Raw genomic sequence first — 12,510 nt, 5'->3', positions numbered from 1 at the left:
CATGTTGAAGGAAATATGAAAATGGAAAGAAAAATTAAATTTATTAAAGTTAACTAAATTTCATTGTCAGCAATTTGAATCTAAATGATAAGCATGAAAATGAAGAATTTTTCACCATTTTTATTGCTAATTGATTTAACTTTCGTGACACACATTTTTATACTGTTTATTCCTGCTATAAAAAGCCCCCCATTTAAATAATATATTCACCACGTTAAGGAAAAAAGGGGGTGATTTACATTTCCATTGGATAGTTTTCCACTTAACTCCATAATTCATGTCTATTTTTATTGTGTGCGTATTGTTAATTATAACAAGCACCGCTCGAAATAATAAAAACAGAATTTTTTTGTCGAGTTTAATTTGATTCCATGGGCGAAAATAAAATATATGTCCGGTAGACATGTAAATAACAAAAAAAACATTCTACATAAAATATTCATTTAAAATCATTCCAATCATATGTTATAAATAGCTCTGTATAATTTTTGAAGACATTTTGTTTATTTTTGAAACGGAATGAATTTCATCAGAATTTAACGGTTTTTGGAAATTTAAAAATTTCAACGGATTTTGAAAATTCAAAATTTTTGAGTTATTGAGAGCCCGAAATTCAAAAATTTTTAACGGATTTCGAAAATTCAATTTTTTAGCGGTTTTTGAAAGTTCAAAAATTTCGAGTTTTAGAGAGTTCAAAATTAGTCAAAAGTTCAAAAAATTCAACGGAAAAATTTTAACGAAACATGAAAGTTCAAAATTTATGAATTTTCCAGGTTCGTTAAAAATTTTGAACTTTCGTCAAAATTTTTGAAACTTTTGAATTTTCAAAATCCGTTAAAATTTTTGAACTTGCATAAGATTTCCAAAAATTAGCAAGCGAAATTCTTATTCAAATTTAAATGAATACGTCACTTAGCAACTCAAGCATCGCACCAATCAATTACATAGCTCCGTCAGTTACCACAACATCAATAAAATACCCCAAAAATTGAACCAAACAAGCTCAGAAACAAAAGCAAAAAAAGAATTTCCAATATGACGCATTGACATGGAAAATTGAAATTTGATGATGATAGATTCAGCATTCACGTGGTCCATATGAATGACGTCAACAAAGTATTTCGTTCTTAAGTTAGCATAACTGTACTATTAATAGATTTTAAATGAAATCTTCTTTTTTGATGAAAATAGACCAGAAAAAAAAAATAAAAAGAAAAACGTAAAATAAATATGATCATGTTCATCGTCATGGAAATGTTCAAGAACTTTTTCTTTTGCTGTTGCTCTCGCTGGCGGATAAAAACCAGAAGAACACAAATTTTGAAGTGCTTTCAAAATATATTTTTAATATTTTTTTTTTTTGAGTGATGTTTATTGAACAAATGTCGAATTAATTGCTGGAAAAAATATTCAAATAGCATCAATGTTTTATGATTTAGATTTGTATAGCTCAGAGATTTATGGATTTATGTTCTTTGTTGATTAATTGAGCAGAAGCAAACATTTTTCTTGTTGTTGTTGGTAAAACTAGAATTAATTGATTGAATATGAATGAAATGGGGGCATGAATGTTTAATATTGTTCTCTGGATTATTTTATATGAAGAATTTTTTTAATTTTTGATAGACAGCAGGAAGGAGGAAGTATTATAGCAGTCTGTAGAGCTATTTTGATGATATTGAGTAGCATTGAGCTATTTGAAACTGATTATTGATTTTAGGATAATATAACGGGTTATTGAAATTTAAATTTTGAAGATTTGTTGGATTTTATCTGTTTGTGGTGAATTTTTGGTGGAAATCAAAACAAAATTTGAGGTTAATTGAATCATCTACCAGACTTGATTTTGGAATTGATTCCTTCTGGATCTAAAGAATCTCAGGGATCTCAGCGGCATCAAATGCCCGTTCATAGAATAAAGCAACAAATTTATCAAAATCCAATCTTAAAAGTATTTCAAAACACAAATTTTGACTCAAATTTGAGTAAATTCAGTCATAAATCCTTAATCCTCTCTAAATATCCTGAAACAACAAGTAGCTACAACCAATATCTCAATCCAATTTAACAATTTCCATATAAAAACTACTCATACTCGTCCTTCAGATCCAAAACAAATAAAATAATTTTATGAGAACCAAAATATCAATCTCATAAAAACATCCAGACAGCTATAAGATAATATCTCAAACATACGCTGAAAACCATAAATTTTTCAGAATAAATCAATAGATAGACACAATGTAAATAAAAAAAATAAATCAAATGACCGCTAAAATAAAACTTTTGATGGCTGCGACCAGGGTTGTTAAAAGCAGAATCTGGTGTGTTTTGAAAATATGTCACAGGTAAAAATGTGTGGATATGTGTGGAAAATGTGTGAATATCCACACATATCCACACATTTCCACACATATCCACACATTTTTCCCTGTCACACATGAAATATGTGACATATGTGTACACATTCTGTAAAACAGAATATGTTGTAACAACCCTGGCTGCGACTACTGCGACTACTGAATGTCTGTGACGGAGGTCAAAACTTTATTGGCGATTAGACTATTTGACTGTAAATGAAGATGTAATAGGAAATGATTAAATAATTTAGGGGTTACTTGCTTCTGATTTGTGATAATTTGGTGGGAGGAACTAAAGAAGGAAAGGCTGTAAATCATACTCGAAGTGTTGAGGAATGGTAAGGCTAACTTAGAACTTTTTAGCTCTCTGATCAGGTCTGATTACGAGAAACAGTAGACCCGGTTTGAATCTGACACCAATAACACTAACTGCTTTGTGTAAGCCACGATAGAACTGGCAGAAATCATCTAAAGACAGATCCAGCTTCCGACGTACTCTAAATGCGGCAATTGACCCTCGTGCGCCTTCGATAAGGAAGAAAGTAAGTACGTTGTTAATACGGACATCCAAAAAGCTCATTAACAGCTAATCATCACTTAGTATCGACCCCCAAATTCAGACAACTTATTTACATCACAAATCCTTAGATTTTATCAATTTCAGAAATAGACTTAACAGTGAAGACGTCAAAGCAAAATACATCAAAAAAAAAAATGTCAGTGTGTACGTGAAAATTCACATCAGCAAGTGAAAATTTCCCATGGAGATCAATTACAAAAGTGTCTATCTATCACACAGTCAGAATAAGAGAGGATGAAAAGAGAAAAGAAAAAAATTTTTCTTTTGGTCGGTTGTGTCTGAGAGAACGTTGATCGACGGAGAGGAAGGAACAAGTTGTATTTGTTTTACTTCATCAGAACTGTGTGTGAAATAACAAATGAAAGTGACATAAAAAGAACACAAAATTTCGTCTTTACTTTTTTTTCAGGCGCAAACAAAAAGTCATTGAAAGAAGAGGGCGGAAAATCGCACACATGTTGCTGAATGGTGGACCCAATTTAAAACTGAACTTGAACTTTTGTTTATATTTCGTGTCTGCCTACGCACGCTTTTAGTTTTTTATTTTTTATCGCTGGCTAGACGAATTAGAGAAAAAAAATGTAAAAAGAAGAAGAATTTTGTGGGCACTAGCCGATAATGTTCGTGCATATACATTGAAATTTGCATGATAAATTTTGTTGGCATTGAGTACCTATAAACTTGCTTTAAACTACATGTCAATCTTTATATATCGTATTCAAATATTTGTTGCTTTTTTCGTTAATAATATTGAATTACAAAAAATGTTCTTTTTACTACTAAGTAGTTCTTAACTAAAGTATGTACGTTCAGATTGAGATTATCCCTCCCAGATCGTTTTACAATTTTTTATACAATAGAACGGAATTTAAGGCTTTGATCAACTTTGATGCTTGACTTTTTGTAAATACTTGAACTTACAGGTGCGCGATTTATTGTTTTGCTTGCTGCTGATTCACTTGATTAATTATTTTTACTGTTTATGTTATGTAAATTGGCGATTAGATTGAGATTTTGAGAGATTACTGCGATAATTCAAACTTTTATTTAAGTTTTTAACGATTTCTGGATGGATTTTGAAATTTAGCTAAGACTCAAACCTTGAGATTCAAATTTCCAAGAATTCGTTGCAATTTCAAATTTCTATAAACCGGTAAATTTGGAAAAAAAAAATGTGGTGAAATTAGTCAATTTAAAACAAATCAGTTAAAGCTTCAAATCTTCAAAAACCGTTAAATATTCAGTTAAAAATTCAAATCCCTAAAGTCCGTTAAGAAATAATTTAAAATTTCAAAACCTCAAAAACCGTTAAATTTCTACATTTCAATAATTCATTCACAAATCTCAATTGAATGCGTTCAAATTAATTCATAAATCGTCGAATTATATTGCATGTTTGATGTTGGCAACTATAAACAAGGAGTCATATTCAAAATGCTTAGTCCAATTATTTTGACTCGAATTTCAATGAAATATAAAAAAAATTTATAGTACATTCCTGAGGAAACAAATTACATTGTTTAGGCATTTTGTCTGACATGAAATTGTTTGAAGGACGTTGATGTTTGGACACGGAAGTTTGTTGTAACAGGTTAATTTTGTTTTGAGTGTTTTGGGTGGGATGGGGATAGTTAAGACACAAAATTGATTGATTTAACGGAAATTTGTAATTTGAATATTCCTTAGTGGTGAAATTGATCTTTTTAAATTCAGAAAAACCGTTAAATTTGTCAGTAAATTTCAAATTTGAATTTTCAAAAGCCGTTACTGAAATATGGTGAAATAGACGAAAATCATTATTTTAATGACGATAAGCAGTCGGAAAAAAAGAAAAAAACTTTCTAATTTGGCAAGAGATAAAGGAAAAAAAGGCAATGAAGTGAAAATGCACCACAGTCATTTGTCTGCTTCGAATATTTTTCTTCTTTTTTGCAATTTTTTTTTTTCTTTTTCCATTTCAACTACACATGCATCGCACATATCTTCATTGAATTAATTTTCTCTTGTTCGCTCTCAATTTTTTTTTTTTTTATTTTTTTCTATATTTCTTTTTGCTGATATATTATTGTGTAATTTTATTTTCATACAATAACAAACTTAAAAAAAAAAATTGTATAGATTTTTTTTTTTCATTCTCATTTAAAGAAAAGAAGGAAAAGGCAAGAAAAAAAATGTTTAATTTTAAACATCAGCTCTGGCTTGTTGTTGCAAAGCATCACATGAACGAGAAAAAGGAGAAAAACGATTTTTTATGATTTTTCGCGCACTGTCGAGAGATTTTTCTTTTTGGGAAAAATTGAAAAAAAATTCTATAATTTTTTGTAAAATTTTGAAGATTTTTCACTGTTTTACGCGAATGACTTCCTGTGATATTCTGTCAGACAACATGACCCCAACCCCCCCAAATGGGGGGTGGTGAATTTTTTTTAAAAAAGTTTTTGATTGATTTTTTGTTGTAGAATTTTCATTTCCTCCTTAATAATCTAATTGATTGATTTTTCTCCCTTTTTCACTTTGTGTGTCTCTCACTATTCTATATTTTATAATATGTAGGTAGATAATAAAAGAAAAAAAAGTCCATTGCATTATTACCTTGCTTTTTCACTGGCATATTTAAATGACTTTTTTTATAAACACACACGAGAATAATTAAACAGGAGAAATGAACACGACTTAATTATTTATTATTATTTTTATAATTGTGTATCTTTTAGTTATCTATTTTGATGGATTTTTCACGTTCCAAATAAGGATTTTTCCTCTTTTCCTTTTGCACGAAATCAATAAATTTTTTTTTCTTTCTTTTCTTTTTTACACTCGTTCTGTAAAAAAAAATTTTTTTTCTTGCTTATATTTTTTGATACTCTCACAACTTTTCACACAATTCACTGACACTTTTCAGCGACGTAACGCAATTGTTGATTAAATTCTGTCCACGTTAAACAACAGAATTGCCATTTATAACTTTAATAATAATTTTTTCATCGTGAAAAATTTCTTTTTTTTTCCTTCCTTTCCCCGTTTTTTCTCAACTTTTTTTTTTTCTCCCTTGTGTGTTTTATACACTCTGACTCACACAACGAAAGTGAATGGTTTGGATAGATAGGGAAAAAAATAATGTGTGAGGAAAATCTCTCTCTCGAATTTCTTCTTGTGTCGTGATAATACTCACCACTGTGAGATGTGGTGAGAAATTTTCCCGTTTTTTTGATGTGTATTTTCCTTTGCACCTTTTCATTATCTCGGGAAAATTAGGAAGTGGTCATGTTCGCGTGGGAAAATCATTCAACAATATTTATCAACATTAACATTTTCCTCTTAATTCCAGAATAATTTATCAATTTTGACAATATTGTGCAATTTCTCAATAGCTTTTGTTGTCTTTAACGGTTTTTTGACATCCAAACACGTGCAAATGAAAAATTTCAAAAAACGTTAAATTTGGATTTGAATTTGTTCAATGAAATTGAAATTCTATCCTCTCGGAAAAATGTAATTTTTGAGGAAAAATGAGCTTTTCTCACTGAAAACTCATAACTTCTGCATCAAGTCTAGCGTAAAATTAACACACTAAATGCATTATATGCTGTATAAGTCATGACATGTCGGAAATCACAATATCAAGATCATTAATAATAATTTTTTATTTGCTCTAAAACTTCCATGCGTTTTACATAAACATGCAAATCCTCCCAATTCATAATTATAGCATTCTATGGCATTGAAATTTGAAATTGTATCAATTTCCTAAGCATGCAGCATTCTCCAGTCAGGAAATCCAACAAAATTGACAAAAAAATGAATTCAATATTGATAAGAACACAAACAAGTGTGGAAGTCAGAACCCACCACAAAATTCACCTTTACAATTTAACACGAAAAAAATTATATTTTTAAGTGAAAAATAAAGGAAAATTCAATTAAAGATATGACAGACCTACAGGAAAAGCTTAAGATAGGTCCCCGTGCGGGTGTCACTTATCCAATTACTGTAGCATATTGTGGAAATTGTACAATGCCAATTGAAGTAAGTTTTAGATGAGAAAAAGTAAATTGTCTATTTTTGGATCTTTTTCCTCTTCTTGTTTTATCAATCCTGTGTTATTTTCACATACTGTATTTGCATAATCTTACACTTTTAGTACTGTGAATACTATCCGGAATATGAGAAATGTAAGAAATGGTTAGAAAAGAACTTACCGACTGAATTTGCAAAATTGGATGTTAAGGATAGGGGCTCAAATGAACAAACCGAAACAAGTGGTGGTGCTCCTGCCGTTGAGGAGGAAGAGAAGAAGCGACAGAAACGAGGTGGTAAAGGTATGGTTAAGGCTAATAAGAAGAAGGATGAAAACGATAAGGAGAAGAAAATCACAGTTTCAAGAGCACCAAGAGGAAAGAAGAAGTCCGTGACTGTTGTAACTGGACTAAGTACATTCGGTAAGTTTTTATTCAATATTCATCACTACTGTGACTAACTAGAACGATTTAACTTTACAGGTATTGATCTTAAGGCAGCTACAAAGTTCTTTGGCACAAAATTCGCTTGCGGATCATCAGTAACCGGCGATGATGAGATAGTCATTCAGGGAGATGTCAAGGATGAGTTGTTCGATATAATTCCAGAAAAATGGCCTGATATTGATGAAGATTTCATTGAAGACTTGGGTGATCAAAAGCGATAAAAACGTGAGATAATTGTGTGAATTAAATCCATAAAAACTAAAGAACGAACGATTCCAATATTTCATTTTATAATATGAATTTTATTATTATTCGTATCACAAGTGAATTTTTAAGAAAGATAATGATGTTTAAAAAATAAATTTGTGTAAAAAAAAACTATAATTAACCGGTATTCGTGGAATTTGGATGAAGATACTTTTTCGAGAGCTCAATAAGTTCATCGACTTGCGTTTCGGTCAATCTCTCTTCAGAGTCCTCAACAACTAATTGAATATGGAGTGGAAGTGTTGGTGGATCATTAATCATAGTAAGAACTTCCGATTTTGTTAATCGACCAAACTTTTGGGCTTCTACTATGAAATTTTCTATATTTTCTTGTGTTTGATCTTTGCATGGTGTATTTTCCAAGTATTGAATAGTCTGAAATGATTAATAACGTTAATCAAACCTAGAATTCTTTTAATTATACTAATAATTTCTTTACTTCATATGTGATTGTAGCGAGATTTCTTGTTGAATGTGAATTTTTCTGATCTTTTATTTGCCTCAGTGCCTGTAGCACTTCCTGATTTGTTAGAACTTGTAGTTTTGGATTTAATCTGAAAAAATATCACTAATTAATTTAGATTTTCGCTGAATTAACGTTAATTAACTTACATTTCCATTTTAATTCTGCTTTAAAAATATTTCAAAAAAAAATATTTTTAGCTGATTTATAAATAAATGAGCTTTGCAAACTATTATGACAGACTGACTCAGAAATTCAAAAATTTTTTGGCCGTTAATGAATTTTAAAAATGAAAATTTGTTAATTAAAATTGTTGATAAAAGAGGTAAGATGTGTGATGTGTCGCGTTATTAATCAGACTTTCAAACTCAAATTCTAACCCAAGTTGATGCTGTTTTTCCACTTACTTACAAACCCACCACAAACATGTGCTATGAAAATTTTCACCAAGCTACCTCAGAAACATGACAAAAGAAAAATAAAATTAATGGAAATTCCCTATAAAGGAATACAAATCGTATGATGTGATGAAAAAATATTAAAAAAATTGCCAAAAAAGAATGATGCTCTGGGTGAGGCTCGAACTCACAACCCCGGCATAGCTTAGTTACTGTCATATAAGTACCGTGCGCTAACCAATTGCGCCACCAGAGCATTTGATTGTTGAGCATAGCACTGACCCAAACACCTTCACTACAAAATGTCGTGTTCCATATTCCATCATTCTAGAACTTTTTATGGACATTAGTCATAAAATATATTAATAAAAGTATGATAATGACCATATTATGACCTTCTGCATTTTGAATGAACTTTACAATGACCTGAAGTATTCTTGTGACAAATTTTTTTGGAACTGATGAACTTATTGACTGACTTTCGATCAAGTAAATAATTAAATTGGAATTGATTTCAGCAAGCGCTTACAAAATTATTGAAATTTTCAGGGTTTAATTAGTTTTATTACAGATAATTTAATTAAATAGTTTAATAAGGTAAATCTTATCAAATTTACTATAATTAATTGAATAAAATGAAAAGCTTGTACAAAAATGAACGATAATGTGTTTTAATTTTCCAGGAAATTGATGATTCAAAATGGCTGACAATTGGAATTGTAGGGTTTTGAAACTAAACAATTGAAAGGTTAAAAATTCTTTATTTTGGTATCAATGTAACCCGATTTGTCGCTATTACGGTAACTTTTAAGAGGTCATAGCCTACATTCTTATCTTCAAATTATCTAGATCAAATACTACTCTTAATAGTCTTAACATTTCATCAATTAATGCACAAAACTGTGGTTGGGTCATGAAATTAGAAAATTGTATCAATCATGATAAATCTTGTGGTAAAATTGCATATAAAAGCATCGCAAATTGCACATAAAGTCATCAGTTTAATTGAGCGTTTAATAGTGCAATAAGCATAAAGTGAAAACTTAAAATGGAAGTCTTAAAAACACCAATAAAATCAGAAAATGATAAAAAAGATTATCGACTAATAAAACTTGAAAATGGATTGAAGGCACTCTTGATATCAAAGACAGATGATAAGGAAGGCAAGACACTTGCTGCTGCTTCTTTGTGTGTATATGTTGGATCATATGAGAATCCACCGCATGTCCGCGGACTTGCACATTTCTTTGAGCATATGATTTTCCTGGATAATGGAAATTATGAAAATAACATCAAAGATTACATTGAAGGACATAATGGATACTGTAATGCAATGACTGGGAATGATTTTACTAATTACGAACTAAAAATTAATGACGAACATTTTCCGGAAGTTTTGTCAAGATTTTCGGAACTATTCGTTTCCTCAATGATGAATAGGAATCTCATGCAAAGTGAACGTGTCAACGTTGATTCTGAATATCGTCTAAGAAAACAAGATCCAACAACTAGACGTGCACATCTTCATAGATTATATATGAATCAAAATCATCCAGCAAGTCAATTTGCTGTCGGAAATCTTCAAACTCTTAAGGAAAATATTTCTGATGATGACTTGCATAACGAGCTTATCAAGTTCCTTGATAATTATGTGGCCAATAAAATGACATTATGTGTTCAATCAAATCGTCCAATGGATGAGATTCAGAAACTTGTTGTGGACAATTTTTCAAGAATTAAGAAAAATGATGCAATAAAGTTTAAGTACGAAGATCCAATTGATCTTGATGACTTAGTCAGACCCGAGTTCTACTCAAAAGTTCTCTATTTAAAAGATACAAATGAGAATACATTGACATTGACTTGGGTACTTCCACCAATTTATATGAATTACAAATGCAAGCCAATTGATATTCTCGAAAGATTCTTCTACAATAATGATGAAGGCGGATTAATGCCAGTTTTAAAGGAGAAAAATTACATTACCTACTTGTCAACTATTGACCGCACGTGGTTTATGTCTCCACAGTTCATGTTTCTCCGGTTAGAACTGGATCTTACTGACTTAGGCTTACAAAATATTGAAGAAATTTTATCATATATTTATTCGTATTTATTAATGATGCAGAATACTCCACGTGCTGAATATTCTAGATTGTTCCATGAAGTTAAGGAAGACGTTGATCTGCGATTTAAGTTTCAACCTGAAAGTCCACCTTTAAGTAATGTCGAAATAGCTAGAGAAATGAGAATTTATGATGACGAGGACATGGTCCGTGGGAAGCACGTACTGCTTGAATATGACGAGGATGCTATGATGGACTTGATAAACAGACTTAATAGTGGAAAATTCAATATTACATTGCTGACTAAGAAACGCGATAGCTTTCCTTTAACAGAAGACCTTTATGATCTTGAATACGATGAAATAGACAAGCCTGAAAGCTACACAACTCTTTGGAATGAAAGGAAGGAGAATCCAAAATTCTTCATAGAACAACCAAATCCATACAAAATTCAAAACTTTGAAATCTTTACTGATGACGAAGAATTGGTAAGTCAGTTCCATTTTTCATAAAAGTTGTTCCTATTTCCATCACGTTCCATTTTCAGGATCATCCAGAAAAGATTTTCAAAAATGAAATAATTGAAATTTGGCACATGTTAGACAGAAAGTTTAAACAACCATTTGTTGATATTTCTATGCTGCTTGCTGGTAAAGATTATGGAAAAAGTTCTGAGACATATACGCACATGAGGGTACTTTCGAAGATTATTTCTGATATTTTTGATACGAAATTCTCAAAATCTTATAAAGTTGGATACACCAATAACTTTGATGCTAGCTATGACACCATGCAGTTCTCATTTGAAGGATATAATGATAAGATGCTGAAGATTGTAGACGAAACTTTTAAAGAATTTAAGAATATTGTTAATAATGTGGATGAATCAAGGTTCCTTAAGAAGGTTGATGAGTACAAGAGAAGCTTAAAGGATAGTCTGTATGATGCCAGAGTTGAGGAATTGAATAAAATTCTATCGAATAATTATTTCACAAATTTTGATATCCTTAAAGTCTTGGAGAGCATTTCCTTCCATAAATTCAAAAAATCGATCAAAGAAACCCTGAAACAGCTCAAAGTTGTAACTTTAGTCCAAGGAAATATGAAGAAGGAAGATGCTTTGAAAATAGCTGAATTATTCCAAAAATATTTCGATTGTGAAGAACTAGACGAAGAAAATCATTTTAGACCAAGAGGATTCCAAGTTCCTTTGGGATCAAATACATTCAGATTGAAGTCGAGTCATCCAACTGATGATGTGTCTATTATTTTAAACTATTATCAAGCTGGTCCATACTCTATTCGTGCTCATAACTTAGCATCAATGTTGGATTCATTTTTAAATCCAAAGGCATTTGATTATTTAAGAACTAAACTTCAATTGTCCTATAATGTTGGTTTTACAATGTCAAAGCTTGATAAAGTTATTGGGTTTAAACTAGCTGTGAGATCCAATGAAAATGTCAACAATTACATCAAGATTTATGAGAAGATGGAAGAGTTTATGAATGTCCTTTGCAAGAAATACGTAACAGACATGACTGATGAAGAATTTGAAGCTGCCAAAAAAGGAAGGATTCATGGATTGTCCCAGCCAGACTTATCATTGAGAAATGAAGTAGCTCGAAATTTAAGGGAACTATCAGATGAAGCATACAATTTCAATCGAACTCCAGAAGCAATTGCGGATGTCCAGAAGATCACCAAGCAAGATTTACAAAATTATTTCACGTCTGTATTTGATCCACAGAATATGAGGAAGCTTATGATACAAGTTATTGGAAAGACTAAGGCTGAGATGCTTAATGGCATTCCCGAAGATAATCCAAGCAGAATAGTTATGACCGAAAAGACAGAAATCGATGAAAACATGATTACAGACATAAATGAATTCAAGAAAATGATGTTCGTC

The 12,510-nt window shown here is 30.8% G+C and overlaps 4 protein-coding genes and 1 non-coding gene across 6 annotated transcripts in view; 2 read left to right on the top strand and 3 right to left on the bottom strand.

The window, feature by feature from the left end:
• Positions 1–6,026, bottom strand: part of dlg1 (discs large 1) — a 95,854-nt gene extending 89,828 nt beyond the window's left edge. The window contains exon 1 of one of the 2 annotated variants that reach the window (XM_070650036.1): positions 5,533–6,026. In XM_070650036.1, the coding sequence (XP_070506137.1) occupies positions 5,533–5,551 (19 nt within the window). In that variant the 5' untranslated portion in view covers positions 5,552–6,026. The remainder of the gene's footprint in view (positions 1–5,532) is intronic. The other variant, XM_070650035.1, reaches the window with a different exon arrangement.
• A 764-nt stretch (positions 6,027–6,790) lies between these two features.
• On the top strand, positions 6,791–7,788 carry DENR (density-regulated protein). The gene is made up of 3 exons (XM_070650187.1): positions 6,791–6,967; positions 7,083–7,380; positions 7,441–7,788. Exons 1-3 carry the CDS (start codon positions 6,869–6,871, stop codon positions 7,623–7,625), a joined length of 582 nt encoding a protein of 193 aa, XP_070506288.1. The 5' UTR covers positions 6,791–6,868; the 3' UTR covers positions 7,626–7,788.
• Polr3I (RNA polymerase III subunit I) lies at positions 7,686–8,366 on the bottom strand. Its single transcript, XM_070650188.1, has 3 exons — positions 8,284–8,366; positions 8,111–8,225; positions 7,686–8,046 (listed from the first exon to the last, which is right to left on the bottom strand). Exons 1-3 carry the CDS (start codon positions 8,289–8,291, stop codon positions 7,789–7,791), a joined length of 381 nt encoding a protein of 126 aa, XP_070506289.1. The 5' UTR covers positions 8,292–8,366; the 3' UTR covers positions 7,686–7,788.
• A 332-nt stretch (positions 8,367–8,698) lies between these two features.
• TRNAI-UAU (transfer RNA isoleucine (anticodon UAU)) lies at positions 8,699–8,788 on the bottom strand. The gene is given in 2 exon segments: positions 8,699–8,734; positions 8,751–8,788. It is a non-coding gene; the product is annotated as a tRNA-Ile (tRNA).
• Positions 8,789–9,580: 792 nt separating this feature from the next.
• On the top strand, positions 9,581–12,046 carry LOC139098519 (uncharacterized). Its single transcript, XM_070650751.1, has 3 exons — positions 9,581–11,086; positions 11,146–11,991; positions 12,041–12,046. The coding sequence occupies exons 1-3, from the start codon at positions 9,581–9,583 to the stop codon at positions 12,044–12,046; spliced, it is 2,358 nt and encodes a 785-aa protein (XP_070506852.1).
• Positions 12,047–12,510: the final 464 nt, after the last annotated feature.

Source organism: Chironomus tepperi, unplaced genomic scaffold, assembly GCF_022539635.2.
Source record: "Chironomus tepperi strain 1889 unplaced genomic scaffold, CSIRO-AGI_Ctep_v1 contig_445, whole genome shotgun sequence".
NCBI lineage: Eukaryota > Metazoa > Arthropoda > Insecta > Diptera > Chironomidae > Chironomus > Chironomus tepperi.
Note: the sequence above shows the minus strand (reverse complement) of the source record. Positions and strands in the feature narration are given on the sequence as shown.

Coding starts and splice junctions, on each gene's coding strand:
- Polr3I (XM_070650188.1), bottom strand. Junction 8,047..8,110: donor TCGCTACAATCACATATGAA/GTAAAGAAATTA, acceptor TAATCATTTCAG/ACTATTCAATACTTGGAAAA.
- LOC139098519 (XM_070650751.1), top strand. CDS start 9,581: ATGGAAGTCTTAAAAACACCAATAAAATCAGAAAATGATAAAAAAGAT. Junction 11,087..11,145: donor TTACTGATGACGAAGAATTG/GTAAGTCAGTTC, acceptor TTCCATTTTCAG/GATCATCCAGAAAAGATTTT.
- DENR (XM_070650187.1), top strand. CDS start 6,869: ATGACAGACCTACAGGAAAAGCTTAAGATAGGTCCCCGTGCGGGTGTC. Junction 6,968..7,082: donor ATTGTACAATGCCAATTGAA/GTAAGTTTTAGA, acceptor TTACACTTTTAG/TACTGTGAATACTATCCGGA. Junction 7,381..7,440: donor AACTGGACTAAGTACATTCG/GTAAGTTTTTAT, acceptor TTAACTTTACAG/GTATTGATCTTAAGGCAGCT.